The 21,413-nt window shown below is 38.3% G+C and overlaps 1 protein-coding gene across 1 annotated transcript; it reads left to right on the forward strand.

Moving 5' to 3' along the window:
• Nucleotides 1-11,218: 11,218 nt before the first annotated feature.
• Nucleotides 11,219-21,038, forward strand: aadac (arylacetamide deacetylase). Its single transcript, XM_042487342.2, has 5 exons — nucleotides 11,219-12,136; nucleotides 14,015-14,243; nucleotides 14,745-14,814; nucleotides 16,249-16,420; nucleotides 17,982-21,038. The coding sequence occupies exons 1-5, from the start codon at nucleotides 11,996-11,998 to the stop codon at nucleotides 18,606-18,608; spliced, it is 1,239 nt and encodes a 412-aa protein (XP_042343276.2). The 5' UTR covers nucleotides 11,219-11,995; the 3' UTR covers nucleotides 18,609-21,038.
• Nucleotides 21,039-21,413: the final 375 nt, after the last annotated feature.

The following is a 21,413-nucleotide window of genomic DNA, read 5'->3' on the forward strand; positions in this document are numbered from 1 at the left end:
GTTCTAATTTTAGCTCTTGTTTTGGATTGCCCTTTGAGCTGAAAAACCAGTCACACCAGTTTTAATGGCTCCACACTCAGAGGCATTATGGTCTCAGGTTGTCCAACTATCCATCTGTCCGTCCATTTGGCCTATTCACGTGAACGTGATAACTTAAGAACTTCTTAAAGGAATTTCTTCAAATATGGCACAAAGGTCTACTTGGACTCAAAAATGAACAGAGTAGATTTTGGTGGTCAAAGGCCAAAGTCACTGTGAGCAACCAAAAAATGTTTTTTCAATATGACATTTTATATCCTGCGAATAAGAAATTGTGCCTGCATATAAGGCACCTGAAATTGAAAAGTATTATCATAACTATTATTATTATTATTAATAGTAGTAGTAGTTAAATTAATTTAACATTTTGATGATGTTGGATATATGTTTTAATCAGTGTGGCGAACCACTTGAATGACCCATAGACCTCCCATCCTCTTAATCCTTTGCTGAAATGCCACTCCCAGTGCCACTACCAAGGCAACGTAATGAAACATTTACATCACAATATAACAATTAGTACAAATAACAGAAATAGGTCAGTAACAATTGACCAAAGTTTCCATCAGCATCAGCTTCTATAAAGTTCACTGCTACTACTGAATAAAGTTGTGATGTTAATTTACTGCTGAGTTTTTGCAAAATTCCCAGCGTACACTGCTAAAATATTGTCTGTGTACGAGAGACCTGGTAATCAAATCTTTCTTCCACAGTCACTGTTATGATCTCACAGTGTTTCAGATGATGCCAAAAGGCAGTCAAAATCAACATGTGGCTCCGTGATCTCATTCAGACCCAGCAGGGCTTCCAGTTTCTCTGTGTCCTCAGTGCCGGCCAAGCTTTCTGTCACAGGAACAAATCTGAGTGCTTTACAAGTCTTACTATCACCCGTCCAGAAACCTCTGAATTTATAAAGCACAAAGGTCCAATGCCGGGAGAGATGAGTCAGCCTGTTATCCTCTTTGACCTGATTCTTTACAGAGCAAAAACAATATCTCTCTGTTCAGATTCTCAGTTGATGGGGCGACATAAGTCACATTGTTCAACTCAGGATGTGGAAATAAAGACGACAGCAAAGGCAAGCTTCCACAACTCCAACCTCATATAAGAAAGGGAAGAAAAAAACATATTATTAATTTGGGGGGCAATATTGCTGCACTTGATCTACTGAAACATTTTGGTCATAGATTTAAGAGAGAAAAATTACAGAAAAAAACAAACAAAAAACCTTCAGCCAGTTTGAAAGGAGCGAACAAGCAGTAGTCTCATCAGAGCAGTCTAAGCAGAGTCTGCAAAACCTGCATGGGGTTGGTTTGCATCATCTTTGGCTTGAAATATTGGATATCCTTAACCTCCTGGGCCTAAACTAACGGGAGCCCCTGTTGTGGAGATGAAAGATTACAAAAGCAACCACTCTGTCTTAATAGAAACATAAGGAATATTGCAAGTCTTAATTGATCCACAACAGCTTAAAGAGTGACTCCACCATCAATAGCTTCTGTACAGTTGTGTTACACATACTAACGTGTCCCATTCGATTAGTCTCAGCTCTCCAGTATCACGACTCTGGTTTTTCCATCTGCTCTACTCAGACAGAGGACCAGACTGTGGAAGTCCAGCTACTGAGTAGGAAGCAGCTTTCAAACTGAACATTTAAAGGTGAATCAGACGTGTCAAGGGGGAAATGTTTATGTTACATGGTGTGGTATAGTCATTAATGGTGACTGGTCTGTGTGTCACTACATGTTTCCTGCATGGTTCTACCATCACTCACACCATGCTTCATGTTTTTCTGAGAATTCATTTGGGGCTGGCTGATACTGGAGTTTTTGTTTTTGTATTTTTCTCCAGTGTGCGTGCTTTTTCATTTTAAGTCATTTGAAGCAGATTATTAATTTTTAGTTTTACTTTTTATTTGCATGACCATGTATTATAAACACCAGTTTCTTAGTTCATTTGCAAGAGAAGATAAAGGCCATTCCTAAAATGAATTAACCACCACAGAATAATAATAATAATAATAATAATGAACTAATGTAGGAAAAAAATTAAAAAGGACATATCTGTTTATGCAAATTAACCCTTATTATCAGGAGTCTGGAAGCGTTACAGACGAATGCTTCAGTAAAGCTGATCACATAAGCCATACCACAGAGTGTTACCATAGAACAACTCCGCGACCATCTGAACAGTTTTATTGCTCATAATCTGCTCATGCAGATGCGTGAAACATAAGCTGCAAAGTTTGGGAGTGATTTAAGCACCTTTGACCTATCACCTCCAGTTGTCAGAAAAAAAAAAGAAAACACCATGTAACCTTTAGGTCAGAGGGAAGCAACAGACCATTTACTCTAGATGAGTTGGAGTTTGTAGAAAACACAAATTACCCAACCTTTCACCCATTATGTTGCCTTAGACTCTGCCCATCTGTAAACCAACTAATATAGAAACTCCCCAAACTGATAATTTCATTCCAGCTGGGAAACCTTTGGTCCTGGCTTTCATGCGGACACCACTTAACACACATTGGGACCTTTGACCTGTTGGGGCAGAAACACAGGACCTTTAGGTGTTCCCTGCGGTGTCTGGCATAAGCGAGTTGGTGGAAGATCCTTTGAATGCTGTGGGTTGCGAGGTGGGGTACTGACTCCTCACATGGATGCTCCATCGCAGTGGGATCTGGGGAATTTGGATGCCAGGTCGACTTTGAGCTTTTTGTCAGGTTCCTCAGGCTATTTCTGAGCAGTTTTTGCGGTGTGGTGTTGCACCATGTCCTGCTGGCGGGATGCATTTCCATTAGGGAGTTATGCTGGCATGAGGTAGTATACTTGGTCTGCAGATGCATTTGGATGAGTGGTGCATGTGGCATCCATATTAATTCTAGGACCCAAGGTTGCCCAACAGAGTATTGCATTGTAGTGATGTTACAATGCACTATAATGTAACTATCAGTGTTATTCACAGGATGTTACTCACTTCACAGTTTTTTTAGTGTTGTGGTTAATTGGTGCACAGTAGTTAGGTTTAGAGAGATGTCCAACTGAACTTTGTTTGCTCAGCATTCATCTCTATTGGAGAGATGTGAAATGAGAAGAGCAACTGTGTTAAATCTGTGCTGGACAAATTATATGCAAAAATGATGATTTAAAAATGTTAAATAATGCACTCTATGGACAAGAACAATAAACATGCTCAATGCAGTGAATGAGTGCCAATTAGTTATCTCCCTTTAACCAGCACAGAGAAGCAGATACAAGCATTAAAAATCAGTCTTTAGGCAAATTGTCACTCTAAATGATGGTTTGCATGCTTCATGTTTAATGAGACATTTTTTTTTCTTTATATTATAATCTCATACTCCGCCTCTGTAGAATTTTTAAAGATGAATTATCACCCAGCTAAAGCATAGTTAGTGTTGCCAGCTTCTAAATAGTTAACATTTTTGCAACTGCAGTATGTTATAAAAAAGATGCATTGGAGTCTTGAGGCAGTTGAATTTGGTCATAGCACCATCTGCTGGAGAGTACAGTTCAACAGACGGACTGATTCAATTCACAGGAATTTGAAGTCATGCTTCCTACTTCAAAATAAAAGTGTCAGTAAATTACAACATTGTTGTTGGTGTTGTTCAGACACATGAAGAGGACGTGCCTCTACAGGAATTTTAACATTAATTCATTATAATAGCCTCAATAGTTTCTCCTGTTGATGAATGGCATTGTAATCTTAAAGTGCATTTCTAACTTTTTTTTTCAGAGAGCCAGTAGTTTAGACAGAGGTATATTAGTTTTCAAACATTAAAACAATGAAATGACACATTTATGACACATGATAGTCATCATCATTGGAGGAATGTATCTAGGTACATTTACTCAGGTACTGTACTTAATTACTGTGTAAGTACAGTTTTGAGGCTCTCGTACCTGACTTTCTAGTAGTGTTAGAAACATTAGTATTAATAATATATAAATGCTGATTTGTACATATACTGCACGACATTTGAAAAAAGAAATATATTTACACTTGTTTAACACTATATGTATCAGTTACTTTGCTACATTAAAAATTAACAAATATATGATATAATTCAGTACCATACTACTAATCCACCCAGTAGTATACAAATCTAAAACTGGCTCCACATCAATGCTCTCCCATTTATTCATTAATACTCTGGAATGATTCATTCTGCATAATGACAACTTTTTACTTTTGATACTTTTAGTACACTTTTAACACATATTTACTTTGACTTATGTAACATTTTGAATTCAGGACTTATTATTAGACTGTGATATTTCTATGTTCACTGAAGAAACGGTTGGCAGGTGTAGTTTCATTGAAAGAAAATAATTCCTACATGAAACTGCTCACACCAAAATCTGTGCATTATCTTAAATAACCGGGTCATGATTTATGGAAAGAGACATTGCTGTTGAGATTTTTATATTTATTGTTTTGGCACTTTGAGCACCAAAATCCGAATGCCATCTTCTGTTATATTCAAGAGAAAGCTACAGCAGATATCTCCAACAATCAGCAACTCACACTCCCAAACAGTCTATATTGATAAATAGCAGTGGCCTACAGGTAAGAAAAAAATATGTATTTTTAATTTTGTGGTAAATTGTTCCTTTAATTGCAGACTCACAGAGCTGCAAGCATAGCTGTAGACTCTTGTTTTAATATGTTGATGTAAACTTCCCCTCACACCCTTCTATATTTCTTAAAGTTTAAGCCCTGGTCAAATACAGCCCCATAAACCATTTATTTTACCAACACTTTTGATGTGAATGAGATGACTTGTCAATGTGTAACCAAATCCTAAACACTTGTAGTATCCGTGTGTCCGGTGATAACATAGAAGAAATCCACGTAGAATGGGGTGAGGGGCCAACATTCCTTATGACAAAAGTGTTTCATAGGCGACTACTGATAAAGAGCTTATCCACTGCTGTTTCTTACACTCAGTCCCATGATCATGAGGCACAGTGGGGAAATAATTAACCCCAACAAACTTACTGCTGCTTGGTTGCTAGTCACGTAGGGAAGTTCTGGTGAAGGAACGTGATGAAAACTAGACGTAACCGTTTCCAGGAATAGTGTGCTTAAGTTCACAGTACGGGTCTATAATCTTCAAGACAATGTGTTTCCTTAATGGCTTAGCTGCTAAGAACATGACAAGTCATAGGGAAATGAAAAGGGCAAGCTGTGTTTTATTCACACATTTAAATGTCCTTCTTTATTACAGATCTTTATTTTTATTCACCTTTATCTGTTTAAACACTGATGCAAAACAAAATGTTTAGGCATTTCTGTGTTTTCTTCACAAAAACTTCCACTCGGGGATTTAATGCATCAGAGTAGTTCTAAGATGGTTTAAATAACCTTTTGTTATGGCATATGATAATTGCCTTATCATTAAATCAAATACATTTGTCAAAATATTTTGTGATTAATTTTTGTTAGTAATAAATTATAAAGAGTAAGTGTATTTTGTGAGTAATAAATTATAAAGGCAGTTGTGGTCGTTTTGAAATCTGTTGGCCCTTTTAAGGATAAGGTTGGATTAATTCCTGGTTATTGTCAATAAAAAGTGTACGGTGAAAACTAAAATTAACACTTCACAATGGTATTTCTCCGCAAACTATTCAAGTTACAGATATGCATTACATCCTTGTCTGTCCAGACTCATATGTGGTGATGACTGTCGATGATGCTTCAGATATGGATGTTGCTGCTACAAAGCTACAAATTCTGATGCAGAAAAACTTGTATTCTCTTCAGTCTTCATTTTGACTGATAAATAAATAACCTTGATATGCCTCAGTTGTTCTGACTGGAATAGAAATGTTCCATTACAACACAAACTGAGTCTGAGAAGCTTGGTATAGCATGTGCATGGACAGAGAAATACCAAAATTTAAAGTAACACATCAATTATTCAGTCTAATTTAGTGTATTTCACATGTCATACAAAAGTGAAGTCACGCTAAATTGGAGGAGCGAAAACAATTGTCGTGTGTCCTTTCATACAAACTGTTAACCACTGGAGTCTGAACATCTACAAGGTTCTCATCTTACAGTATCTTAACCTTCAGACACCGTGGAGCTTCCTCATGTGCCTGTATGCAGACAGTGAAGGACTCTGAGGTCTCTGATAATACCAAACAATGGATGAAACATTAAGAAATACTACCATATAAATGATGACCATTCACATACTTTTATATTGAATAATTTGTCAAAGAAAACTTCTAAAACATTGATGCTTCACACACATATTTAAACCAGCTACAAATAAGACTGATACAACCAGCACAGTTTCAAGGTGAACATCCAGTTGTGACGCTAAACAATGACCAGAAATAGAGAACATTATGATGGGCAATCCAGTAACATTTGTGTCAAATTTTGTCATAATTAGTAGATGCATTCCTAAGGCGTGGCCAAAAACATGTTTTTTGAGGTCACAGTGACCTTTGACCACCAAATTCTAATCAGTTCATCCTTGAGTCCAAGTGGACATTCGATACCAAATTTGAAGTGAGTTTCTCAAGGTGTTTGAGATATTTGTGTTTATGACAATGGGATGGATGCAAAGGCGTAGTGACATTGACCTCTGATCAGTTCAACCTTTAATCCAACTGGACGGTTGTGCCAAATGTTGAAGAATTAGGTTATTGTATTCACAGGAAAGAGACAGACGTAAGGTCACAGTGACCTTACCTTTGATCTTTGACCTCCCAAATCTAGTTAGATCATCCTTGAGTTCAAGGTCTCAAGGTGTTCTCAAGACATTGCATTCGTGCATTTGGGATGAGCGTACATATATATGTTTGGACGCATGTATAAACATAAGTACGCACCGACAATCTGGAAACATAATGCGTCCAACTATGACCGCCACAGAGGCATAAAAACAAAACCAAGAATATAAATCTTTACAAATAGGCCACAAATATATATGTTCAATTAAAAAAGAAACCTTGGTGTTTTCCCAAATCAACGTGTTACTGTAATTTTTAGTAGTGTTACTCAAACAGAAGTAAACAACATTCACTGAGGGCTATTTTCATCCATGGACTAATTCACAGTTTACGTGCTAGTGAGTAATTACAGCAACATGATAGCGTATGTGGGAATGTTCATGGTTCTGACAGAACCTGTCACCTGGTGCAAAACTTTATCTTATTTTGCCTAGCATATGTGTTTAAATATATACTATACACAATGTTTTGGACAGCAATAGAGGCCTCTTGTTGGATGAATCCATTGTTGATTATAGTCTTTCCACTGGATTTGTTTACAACAAGTCAGATATAAAATACCTTTGGCAGAATGCAGTCTACATAATTAACATTGTCTTGTTCACTTAGATCCTGCATTAAAGAGATTGATTGTTTTTTTAAATTTGATATTTTGTTCCATTCCTTAACCAAATTCTGTCCTCAACCAAAGTGGGTAACAATGAACATGACCTTCGCATCTGTATTGGAATACCAGCTCAGAGAATATAACTGGCTCACTGGTCCAAACTATGTAACAGGGTGCTGCTGGGATAAACACGTCTCTGTTGTAAATGCTTGCAAATCCCACACTCTCTGTGTGCAGTAAGTGACACCACCCTGATACAATATAATACAGCACAACATGATACTTTATTGTTTGCAGGGGTGGAGCTTTGTCTCCAAGAAAGAGACACTGAATCAGTATTACTAAAAGTGATAGAACAGAAAAAACCTGTTTATATATACTTTATTAGAGTGAATTATCAGTGTGTAGGGGGGCCTGCACTTAGAAACCTTTGTGTAAAAATTACATTACTCCTTGACTTGGCACAAGTTGTGTTTTTCAAGACTGACAGTGGTAACTGTTTCTTCCTTCGTCTTCTTCCAACTTTCCTTTGAGGCATATAATCTGATTTTCAATCAGTTTGCAAACTTCTTGACTGTTTCATTAATTACTCATTTAAAAAAAATGTGAGATGTAAAAATATTTACATCTTCACTAAATTTGCAGTTTAGTGTTAGTGGAAGAAATGGGCCCCCATACCGTGAGAGTTAGTATGATAGAAGAACCACACTGGTGAAAAACAAGCACAGGCATGAGAACATTGAGTATGTTGACATGCATCATTACCTGGTATTTTGGTTGGACAGGTGACAAGAGGATGGATCAACGGCACAAGGCAACCTGCCAGGCTCATAATTACAAATGGACAGAAAACCAGTTGGTTAACCTTGCTCAGCCTCAAAGGATTACTGTAAACAAGTACAATGCATGACAAGTTGATAGGCAAAGGAATGAGACATTTTCTGTTCCTTCTCCCCACTGTAGCTTGCATAACAATGCCATTGCAGTTACTGCAACAGATATTTGGGGAAAGTACTCAGACTTGGCATATATTTGACTCTACTGCATTTCCTTCCACTGATGCATTGTTTTTTTTTTTTTTAGTATTTCTTGGTGGACCCAGGCGCAATATGTTGATGATATAAATATGAAAATATTTTCTTATTTTAGTAAAATCAGAACACTTTAACTGTTTGAACACATAGTAAATTGGGTTGATTTCTTTCCAAAACATGCGAACAATGCAGTTCACAACTTAAGAAGAAATGACCCCAAAATTAGCAAAAAAAAAAGTAACAAGTACAGGAAAATTAATTAAAAATGAGCAAAACAACAAATGAAAAAAACAACAACAAACAAACAAGGAAATAACCTCAAAAGTGCTCGTAATGATAATAATTCTGTAAAATAATACTAACACTTCTAACACTTCTTGCCTTGTATTCAGTGATAGCTTTGACAGTAGTAGGGGACTCAACTTAAGGTATGCTGTTTGAATAAAAAAAAATCTCAAGAATCTCAACATTTCAAGTGTATATATATATATTTGTCATTCAGTCTGTTCCTGTTTTTATATGAGCAAGCACAATAAAAATGTAGATGTTATTGCTTCATCCAGACATGGAGTAAAGTCATCAGTGTGTGTGTGATGCAACACATATTGAACACTGATTTTGTCATAGGGTGGTGTAAGCCTTCTTTTTGCGCTTACCCCTTTAATTCTCACTTTATCTTATCAGCACTTCCCATCCTCACTTGTGCTGAGCTCAGTGTATGCTTGTTGGGGGTGACGAGGTCAAAGCCTAGATTCCAAAAACTAAGCACTGTCATACAAATTATAATCAATTGACTATCTGATGAATAAATTAGCGGAGGTATGATTCACGTGTCGAACTGCAGTCAAAACAGTGTTGTTTAATGTTTGATTTTTTAATAATTTCAAAAAGAAAAATAAAACTTTTTGCTTATGTTTTTTTTCATTTTGAGGGGATATCTTAAAAGAGAGTTTAAAGGCAAATATCCATGTTTAGTTACTGCATGTGTTGATTCTGCACAAGAATACTCTATGAATTCAAACCGGTCTGTCTTTGAGTCAGGCCTGCTGTATAGCTTCTCATAATCTCTGTGTTCTTTAAGGAGAAATGACCTGAAGTTTCAAAGAAACTCACATAAGGAAATCTATTATTTCCTTCTTAAATAACTCTTGCAGAGAGAGGTAGTTATATGTTTTAAGATTTTTGTGCTTAAAATATATCTGAAAATGTACATCCCTGACAAATTTGCAAATGTTAAGCTCATGGGATAGTTTGTACATCTAATAGAGACAGTCAGTTTATAGAGGAACTGTGTAAATGAAACTCATGTCTAATGTTAGTTGGCAGAAGTAAGCAATACACCCAAACCTTTTTCTTGATTATTGTATCCAAAAAGTTTCTTCATCTTAGCCTGAACTCAGAATTGAGTGCCTTCAGATGCCCCCTGTCATGCAGCCTCAGCAGGAGCTGTGCGAATTAAAAAGTTACAAAGTTTTACTCTCATGCTCATCATCAGCAGTGGAGGTTTGGACTGGGTCCCTAATTATAAGAATTTGATGTGCCCCTGCAGATGTGCTAAACTCAAGAATGTGCACGCACAAAGGAGTGAAACACGGCCAAGCACTCACACTTAAACGCATGAACACACTTTCACACACACTCACACATACTTACACAATACTCAAACTCCTTGTTTCAGATATTTTCACATCTGCTTGAGCTACCCCCACACACAGCAGGGTGCTGGGTGTCCACGTGGCATAGCCCTGCTCAGCATGGCTCTACCTAGATGAAGACAACATCTTCACCCACGCACCCTCTGACACTTGTGCTTCCAACTGACAAGACGCAAAGACTGAAGAGAGCCCCATGAAAGATTTACTAACCAACTGAGGTGGTCCCCCTCAGAAGTGAAGTGGAGGCCGATGGTTGGAGGGGAAAGGGAGGGAGGAAATTCCAGGGAGAATCCCAGAGTGTCTGAAGTATAATTTTGTATTCAGAAGAGAGATTTAGTATTCTACTGCTCAGCAGTGATCAGTCTCACAGAGGCTTTCACCGAGCCGCCGTCACATCCAGGATCCTGCAGATTGCATCTCAATAGAGTTTGATGGCTGATGGAAGGAGACACTTGCCTGCTCCTAAACACCAGCCAATTACAAATTCCAGCTTGACTGAGAGAAAGTTTGAAAGGATCATAACACAGAGGTTAATACAAAGTCACGTGGAGGCATGTGGCTCAGGTTTCTGAGATGAAGCATGCAGGCAAACGTATAACACAAACTAACTCACATTCAGAACGGAGAAAAGAGCCCTCTCTTTGATCACGGCTTTACTTTCAAATCTCTGCATTGTTTCTCCATCTAAAACTATGAGTGCCAGAAGTTTTCTATGAAGGGTTTAACCCCGCTGTCATATGAGAATAGTGCATGTGCTAAGAGGCTTTTCCTTTTGTAAACTTTGATATGGCTGTGGTTTGTCAGTAATTACCGACTTTCAGTGCCCATTGTGAAAATGAATTATGCTTCAAATAACATTTGTCTCACACCTGTGTGGACCCATTTACCCACACAAATGTCATGCTGTCATGCATGCTGTGCCTCTTGCCTTGACGTGGGCATGAAACTGACAAAACTAAACAAAATGAAAATGTTCTGTGAGGAAAAAATTCCTCAAACTCCTGCAGTACTGAATCAGCTCCTCGTGCAAGGTCCTTTCAAAACGTGAGTGCATGAGAGAGTCATATTGCTTTGGAAGTCAGTCGTAGCAGGAAATGAGACCTCTCATCTGGCTCTGTCACCAATAATATAATTAGCTTAGGCTGCCTTGCAACCATAGTTGCTTAACTGCACTACAGTCACTTCTTTATGTTGCAGCCCCGGGGTTATGAGGCACAGTGAGTCCGTTCTGTGGATTTCTCACGTTTTAAGGGGACTCGGATGTACAGAAAACACCCGGGAGCCACAGGCGGATCAGCACAAGACGGGTATCTCGTGGAGCGCACAGCTGACACTTTGTGCGTCAGCTGCAGAAATCTGGAGCGAGATAAAAACAATACAATATTTATGGCCTTTAAAAGTAGTTTACCTTTAAACATTGTGGGGAAAAACAAAGATGGACGCACTGTTGTTTCATACGCTGTGATATTTAAGCATCAGTTGAATCGGGCACAAAGTTTAGCCGCGCGTCCTGTGTAAGCTGCACTACACGCTCAGGAGGCACCTGAGGAATTTGCAGTGCGGGCCAAGGTGGGACGGTTCTGCCTCGTGAGTACGCAGGGTGCGCGCTCCTGTCTCCATATCACTGACACTTACATTAATTCCTCGGCTCCACGAGACAAACATGCATTACGGATCGCGCGCGAACGGCGAAGAAAAGCTCCAAACATGCACGCAGATAACTATCAAATGACACCAAACACGTGGTGTCATATTTAGCTGGTCTGGATCCAAAATTAATTCCGAGCGCAAGCTTTGTCGCGCACCCTGGAGTGACTTGCTGACAAGCGCAACTCGCAGCCTGTTTGTGTTTGAACCCTGCAGTCAGTTGCTGGGGACGCTCGGAGTAAAATGAGGTTTGGAAGCGTCATTGTATTCGTCGCTCTCTGCTCTTTTACCGCTTATTACATCTATGAGCCCATTCCCGAGGAGATAGACGAGCGATGGAAACTCATGCTGACCAACTCTTTCTTCAGAAGTCTCAGCCACCTGGTAAGGAAAAACTGAATTCTTACAAGCTATCTTTGTCTGCTAGTACTACTACTGTTACTTTGAAAATAAGTCCCTCTGGCAATGTGGGTGAATGTACATGCAACTCTGATTTTATTTTAATACAAGATTATGTAATTTAGTCAAATGTTAAATATAAAAAAAATATGCAAACTGTCTTGCTTTTGTTTGTTCTCAATTGGCAGTTTAAACCTTTATTGTTTTTTTGCTGATGTGGATGTACATGCTTGTTACACCAGATTATGTCAGATGCTAATCCATCTGTTGTATAGTCCTGCTCACCTGTTCTAATAATAGACCTTAAACTAGTCTCTGTTTATAGCCGTTAGTCGCCTGCGTTTACTTCATTGTGATGCGGCTGATATGGCTCTCTAGGTGTTAAACATTATTCATTGCAAACATGGCTATAATAATATTGTACAGATGAGTAGTGGCTTTGTTTTGCAACACCTTTAAGGTCGGCATACTTAGTCCATTCAAGATGTTGCAACAGTTTGAGTGTTACATACGTGTCAAGAAATATTCCAGACTGAGTGGACAAAAGTGCAGGCTTTAACACAACAGGGCATTGTTTTTTGTGCTGTAAGGAGAATAGACTCTCATTAGTCTACTATAAAACATTATAAAGTATTATTTTCATCATTACAATGTATCTAATGCACTGCAGAGGCAAGCCTTTTATTTGAGCTTGTGCCATTAAATTGTACAGCCAAAAGTATACCCCTTGACCAGACTCCCATTCATTTTAGTGACTGATCCTGCTCATGGTGTAATTGCAATATGTGTTTTACATCTTAATGAGATGTTACTCTTGGAAAATGTAGACATTTATAGAAGATGCCTTTTTCAGTGACTCTTTGATATTTTTACAAGTTGAATGCTGAACAGTTTGTCACTTTACAAGCTTTTACTATAAACTGTTTAATTAGACTTTTTCTTATTCTAAAAGAATGCTTCACCTCCACCCCCGCAATAATCATTTGTATATCATTTACTTACCCTGTGTCACATTAATTCCTCAAGCAAACTTGTTTTTTTCTTGCATACCTCTGGTGAATGAAGAATTAAAAATGGAGATAATTCTTGATAAAGTCAAGTAATAGGGGTCCACATTTATAAAAAAACAAAACAATATTAAAACATCAGTTTACAAATTCTCACTTAACTTGTGCAGTATGCCCTAAGTCTCAGTTATCCAGTTGTATGCTTGTTACTTCCAGACAGCCTTTTTTTCTAAAAGAAAACTGAACCAGAAATGAAGCACATCAATGACAGACTCCACTGACAAAAACAGTAAATTTACCTTGCTGAACTTGTCTTTGCCACTTCCCTCAATCGGTGTGTGTCAGTGTTTGTTTGTTTTGGTATTTTTTGTTGTTGTTTTAATATTTTCCTGACCAAGCACTCATACCAAGACCGAGTGCTTGATTGTATGAAGAGCTTGGAGTGGATGACTCTTTGGTGAGTGTGTTGTGTTCACAGTAGAAGAGCATCAGCTGATAAACCTCATGCCAGCCATTGCCTCCCTGCTTCATGAGACATAATGGAGTATGAGGCATGCTTTTATAACGTGTCATTTAGCAACGACTTTTCAAAACAAATAACTGTAGAGGACTGTTTACATCTTAACAGGCAACACTGACATGACTACAGCCTCTCTGTCTCTGTAATATGACCATTGGCCCCATAGTTTACTGTCTTAACTCTCTCTGTTTTGAATATTTTGAGCTTTGGTCAGGGTGCTTACATAGGATAAATTGCCTACAATAACTTTACTGTATAATGTAATAGCTAAGGTTTGATGAACAGTAATGGATGATGTAATTTGTCTGTCTATATATCTCATGCTTCCCTTTTCAGGCAGACCTCAGTGAATTACTGGGGCTGAAGGACTACATGGGGGTAATGTATTTCATTACCTTGGCTGAAAACGTAGTGCCTGTGTCTGACGAGCATGTCAAGGTGACAGAGGAGAAATTTGATGGAGTGGAGGTGGTGCTGTACCAGCCAAAGCAGAGGGGCAGTGACTCTGATCTCAGGAGGGCTGTCATATACCTGCACGGCGGAGGATGGTGTCTGGGTAGTTCCAGTAAGTTGAGAGGCAGGCCTGTGTTCTCCTTTATCACCCAGAATTATGACTCTGACTTTTAAGGATGGAAGGATGGATAAAACATATTCTTATGATGTGTTCATCACACAGTAATTCTATTTTATTGAGAAAGTACTCTGAAATTGATGTGACAAATGACTTTCTAGCTTTATATAGACTCCCAGTGACAGCTTTTATGACAGGAACATAAATAATGAACAAACTATTAGACACAAGCCACAGAGCTTTCACAGTTTCCCAAGGAAAATAACACACCGTCTGCTGGAGCGGTGGGAACCTCGGAGGGTGGTTACCCGTGCTAATCCAAAATGTAAAGACATGACATGCAGTTTGACACATGTCATGCTGTTATTGCAATCTGTTGAATGGTTGTAACAATTGCAAATCTTGCCAGGAAGTACCGCCAGACTAGATGGTAGGTTGATCTGTGATACTGCAGCGTTGCTGTTCTGATCTGTGTCTTTGTCTTTGTGTATGCAGGGATGAGTCCATATGATCTCCTGGCCAGAAAAATTGTCATGGAGCTAGATGCAGTGGTTCTCTCTGTAGAGTAAGTATTTCATATTTTTTATAGCCAGTTATGGTAGCTACCGTAATACACTGCACACACTGCTGTTTTATTTGTATTATTCATAGTTAAGTGTTCCCTCCTACTCTTTCACTCAGCCTCCACACACCATTTTTTCTGTTATCATATGTGCCTGTCCTCCCTCATTAATCACAGGCTAGATGGAAGTGAGGATGCAGTAGAGTGAGGCTAACAGGTTTTCATTTGGGTCTCGTCCGGTCTTTCCCTGACACAGCTACACTCACTGTTGTTCTTTGGCACGTCCGGCTCCAACTCTGCAACTTTCTTTTGCCAATACTCTCTCTCTTCCCTCTAATTCATACAGTTTTTTAGCTTTATCAGTCAGCAGTGTCAAATTCAAGACTAGTCATCTTGTCATTCTTATGTTTTTGTGTGTATAATTGTAGTGTTGACATACAGTATTTGACAGTGGGAGGTAGAGTGGAGTCATGCTCTGGTGTCTTGGGATATTTGGGGTATTGCTTTACCTGCCTCATCCAAATTCCTGTCTGTGATGTGTTAAGGGTTCAATGAGTAATTCCAGCATTTCACAATCTCAGTCGGCTATGTGTAACACTTGGCTTATAAACTAAAGCCCAAAAGAATTAAGAACATACAACTTTAGCTCAGAATTTAGCTTTCACCTGTTGAGAAAAATATGAATCTTAAGAGGTCTAAAACATTAAGTAATGCATTCATGCTTGTAGCATTAGTATAAAAATGAGTAGTGGCTCAAGGCAATCTATACATTAAAAAGGTTTAGCAATCTCATTAATTGTTTTGTTGATTGAACATTACAATGGCTATTGCTATCATGTAACTTTAAGTTATGTTGATTGCCATTTATCAATGTAATTTGATTACAGGTTTACATTTCAGTTGAGGAACTAACTAACTAACTAACATTTCAAGAGGATAAGAGTTTTGTCCTTATTTTACCAACTTCTTTTGATTTTGCACCTATGCTAGAAGATATATCCGCAAGAATAGTGGTGTTTAATAGAACTGCAAATAAGAATAAGTCAGTTTTAGGTATCTGGCCCATTTATATCAAAATGATATCAGTTTATTTATACTATAAGTTGTCAATTGGTGCATTTTCACAAATACGATGCCAGTGGTGCCAAATAAGTAAACAACAAATGTGGTGTGAACTTTCTGATGCTTTATGTATCTTATGCACTTATTTCTTTCCCCAAACGTGGTACAAGGAAATAAAAAGCCTAATCTACTGCTTGTAAATGTTTTAACAGACATGTTCACTTTGCCTTATATCTGATGATCTGGTTACTTCCCTTGACAATGTGTTGACATTTTTCTTGGCTCAAAATGTTGTCTGTGCAGATGTAATCTTTAAAGGTCATGTTTATTTATGCTCTAGCCCTTAATCTGCAACTACATATCTGCTTTTGTTAGGTACCGACTTGCCCCTGCTCACCATTTCCCTGTGCCATATGAGGACGTATACCGTGTGGTCAAACACTTCCTCCAGAAGGGGGTGCTGGCCCAGTACACTGTGGACCCTGAACGTATTGCTGTCTCTGGGGATAGTGCTGGGGGAAACCTGGCAGCTGCTGTGTCCCAGCAGGTACTGAATCTATTTTTCTTCTTAGTGTCAGCTCTGTTAAACTATATGAAGAAGTGTGGCAAGGTTAACAAACCAGTTTGTGATAACCATTGTGGTATTGTATTACCTTTGACCGAAATAACTTGTTCTCTGTGCTGGGTGTAAGATGAGGAACCAGCTCTTTCTTTGCCTATCACGTACAGTATTACTCTGTCTTACGGATCTCAACTACTCAGCAAGCAATTATTTTCTTTTTAAGCAACTTTTTCTGATTCAGATTAATTTATGATAAAAAAAAGTATGCTGTTCTAGTTGTTTATACCATAGAAGTGTCATAAAATAAAGTTGAAGCCACTCATCATAACATCAGTAACCATGGGGAACTGGCCATTTCAAATTACAGTTGGGTATTTGTACAGTTTCACACACAGTACAAATACTTGGAATGACAAGACCACGTTGTGTTGTATGCAAGTGTAATGGCACGAGAGTGAAGCTGAAATTGAAACTTGTATCGCAATGATTTTGCAGCAGTGAACACAAAAGTTTGCCTGCAGGCCATGTACTGAGTCTATACCAGCCGATTCAGCATCAGGGACGTTGGCACTATAAAGACAACACTCTCCCAACTCTTCCAATATGTTTCTCCAGCAACTATGACTTTACTTTTCTTCTCGTGAACCTGTATGATCATTATATTGGCCCTGCACTATAGGAGCCTTTTGGTGCTAGCATGGAAGACCAATGCAAGCTAAGGTCAGGATGATGTCCTTTGCATCCTGTACCTCAGCCACTATGGAGAATGGGGTATGGGGTACAGGAGTTAACTGGGCATATGGGGCAAGGAACATACTATTCTGTGTGCATTAGAGGCTTATAGAGTTATTAAGATGGTCAAGCTGAGCAATTGGTTGGTCACTGTATATCTTTTACCTTAATGTTCCCAGATATAAGAAGTTCCCCTTAGCTTTGAGCTTCAAGAACTGGCTTTTAAGTAAGAAAACTGTTTGTGTTTTCAAAATGAGTGCACTCAGCTCTAGTAGTAATGAAGTAATAAGAAAAAAGGGTCTACAGCTGCTTTCTTGCTTCTCCAAGCTGAACAGAAGCCATTATATGCAGATATTGTTCAGACATGTTTGTGTGTGGTTGTCTTTTATACTTGTATGGACTGGCAATATAGCATTTGTGCCCACTAGGAAACAGTCACATTAAGCAACAAAAGGGGAGGATGAATTGGTGAGACTAATTTTGGGTGCCCACCTTGAGACCGTGTTCTCTTGGGTGTAAAGCAACCATGTTTTTACAGACATAGATGCAACTTGACAGGTTTGCAGAGGCATAAAACCACAAAGTGGTAATTTTAGTTTGGCATACAGGCTGGTTCGGCAAGTAGGTTTTAGAGGAGAGCTGCACTGTTGCATCAATCCAGTTCTTATCTATCAATCAAACTTAGAGAACACTAGGGTGATGCAACTCTTTTTGAAATCAGCCATGAGTTGTATATGTAGTTGGATGTTGCTCTTTTATTTCTTAAGACACGTTTAAATATTATTTGGCAATCTCTCTCTTTCTGTCTTCACAGTTACAAAAAGAGCCTGGACAACAGGTTCATTTGAAGGCCCAAGCACTCATCTACCCCGTTATGCAGGCTCTGGATCTCAACACGCCTTCCTATCAGCAGAACCAGGACATGCCCATTCTGCCCCGCACCCTCATGGTGCGTTTCTGGAGTGAGTACTTCACCAGTGACAAGGCCCTTTTCAGAGCCATGATGGCCAACACCCACAACAATCCTGAGTCTTCCAGCCTGCTGAAGTTTGTCAACTGGAGCGCTTTTCTGCCAGAAACATATCACAAAAAATACAATTATAGTGCTCCTGCTGTGGTGCAGGGCATGGGAGGGGAGGCAGCTGGGATGGATGGACCATCTCCATCTTTTGCTGACCCGAGAGCATCACCCCTGCTGGTTCCAGACACTGCATTACGCTCTCTGCCCAAGGCTTACATTCTGACATGTGAGTATGATGTTCTCCGAGATGATGGGATCATGTATGTCACACGGCTCCGTGCTGCTGGCGTTGAGGTGACACATGAACACTATGACACAGGATTTCATGGAGGGTTGATGTTCACCGTGTGGCCAACTGACTTCCTGATTGCACATCGCATGACAGACAACTATATTAAATGGCTCAAGGAAAATTTGTAAAAAAAAAAACAAAAAAACCCAAAAACTCTTGACTATCATAATTCATTCCACTTTTCTTTCCACACAATGCACCAGTGTCAGTTAGGTGCAGATTTTTCCTGTCTGACATTCAACTTTTGTTGTTCATTTCTTTATTCTTTGTAAATATGTTGAGGAAAATATCAACTTGCTCTGTTTGTTCACACATGGATTTTACTACATTAGATACCAATAGGAAAGGATTTTAAAAGAATAGTTTTGATTTGTTCACATGGGGTGGTTTCAGAAAAACACAACAGATATGACACCATTCAAGTACAATAGTAGTACTGTGTTAGATGTCAAAGAAACAATACTAAGCAGAGAGATTTGAGGGCAAAATCAAAATGTGGAATTTCACAAAAGTTGTCTTTGGAAGATGAAAGGTTTTTGTGTTTTTTGGCTTGCTGGCCCTTTGAGATGCTGCTCATTCTTGTTTCCATCACCTTGACTTGTTCTTGTTTCCACTGCATCAGAATCAATACTGTAAACTTGCAATGCATGCCAGCAAAACAACCTGAGCTGTCCCATTTGGGGCTAGAAGAACCAGTGTATCAAGTATTGGCAAAGGAGGAAAGGACACTGCAGTGCACAATTATATTTAGATTAAGTTAACAGAATGCAGCTAATATAAAAACCTAAGATTGTTTTGATAATTTTGCAAAACTGTAACTTCTGTGTAATTCTTCCTGAAATTGCATCAAGGATTGGCAAGCAGTATTTTGTTAAACAAAGCAACACTGTTTTCCACAAGGAAAGAGCTAGTCCTAAATTGTGTAACCCATACACATGTGGTACAGAGTCAGGTTCTTGCTGGTATGGTAAATAATGTAAAGGAGCAGTGTGTACAATATAGAGGGATTTTGTTGCATCTTGCAGTGAAGATTGCAGAGTGCAACCAGGTAAAACTTTTCCCTGTTAGAATTCCTGAAGTGTTCACTCTTCAGGAGGATTTTAATGTGAGCCAAACTATCCGCAGAGGTCTCTTCCTCTTCAAAAAAAGGGACCAGGTGATTTAAACATGTATAAGCACTAAACACCAGTTTCATGGTACATGGTAAATTATATTGCATTTCTGCCAAAATATCCCACTAATTCCTACACACTGGACCTTGAAATTGCAGACTGAATGGTGTCCTCATCAGCACACCATTCAATTGCATCTAGTCTAATATCCACCTTTCCACCTACTCCAGGAGTATAACAAAAACATTTTTTCCAAGTCTTGTTTGCTTTGTAAAGGCTGCACATCATGCAATAGAATTTGAAGAGTCGCATTGAATATATATATATACATTTATATATATATATAAACATTCTTCACACCATGCGTACACAACCTTTTGTGACTCAGCTAAGTGTGATGTAGAATATGGCAAAAAGAGGGACAATGACAATGTTAGGCAACATTTAGTTTGGAGCCTTAATATTTACAATACATCACAAGTCTCAAGTGAGCTCCCTTTATATGATTTAGGGGGTTATCTGTGTGTGTGCACGACCCCCTTCTTTTAATTAAGTGTGATTGTATTGTAGTATCACAGCATTAAATGTGGAAACCCCCAAAGTACAGTCATTTTGGAATAAGAATAATGCACATTAAATAATTAATGTGAACTTCTACATATAAACAATAAATAAGCCAGCTTAGCTTGCAATATAGACCTACCTTTGTGTAAAGGATATACCGTAAAAGCAACAATGTAAAGGCTGCTTTGTCAGTGGAAGTTGCCAGTGTAAGACCAAGTGATGAAATTTGTAACATTTAACAGTGTGTTGATGAGATTTTATGGCAGGCACTTGTGTTGTATGCCTGTTCATGTTTCTGCACGTTAAGGTATGACTTCAGTTGATTAGTCCTCAGTCAACTTTTAGTTTGTGAACCTCTGCTCTAACAGCATTCTGAGGAACTGCTTTTATTTTTCCTGGAGGGCCAACAGTCATATGAGGTGGCTTGAAACCATTCACTTGTCTCTTCCTTCTTATGTTGTTTATCTATCTGTCTGTGGGCAACATCACCCTGTGACTTCTCAGCACATGGAACGGCTAGCTTAAAAGATGACGTTGAGGAAAAAGTTACCAAAAAATAATCCTTTATAAGAATGTCTGTTCATTAATGTCTCACCGTTCTTTATGGTTTAATGTTTAAAAACAATCACAGTTGATATATGAAACACCAACAAAGAAAAGTGTTTTTTAAGCATGACATTGTTTTGTTTTTTTTCTCTCATTTTTGCAAAGAAAATACACTATCACATGTAAAATCTGGATTTTTTTGCATAAGCATTGCTACATATTCCATTGTAAATATGGCAATTTCTACTTTTGGTTTGGATTCCCTGTTGAAGAACTTATGATTTGCATAATTTTTAATTTTAATGTTATCTGTCAATAAATTAACTTGACCTGAAACTACTGATCAATTGTATTTTTGCGTGTGCCATCACATACCATGTTAAGAGAAAAAGACATACTAGAAAAGAGGAAAAAAATATATACAGAGGTGCAGTAGCGTTCCAAAGGGAGGACAGGGGGGAATTTGGGGATTTACTCTTGAAGAGATGCCTTTTTTGGCACTTTGCACTGGCTTCATTTTTCAGCCTTGAAGGTTGCAACTTGGTTCCCAATAAATTTGTTTTCTTTTTTTTCTTTTCAAATTAAAGCTGTATATTTGTCATTTCAAGGAAAATGACAATCAGACAACTGAATAAAAATGAATTGTCTACTGTGTATAGTTAAATAAAACAGGATTGTTGTAGAAAAAATATTAACTGCACCTTTATTAGT

This window comes from Plectropomus leopardus, chromosome 6 (genome assembly GCF_026936395.1).
Source record: "Plectropomus leopardus strain MGB_pleo_1.0 chromosome 6, ASM2693639v1, whole genome shotgun sequence".
NCBI classification, from domain to species: domain Eukaryota; kingdom Metazoa; phylum Chordata; class Actinopteri; order Perciformes; family Serranidae; genus Plectropomus; species Plectropomus leopardus.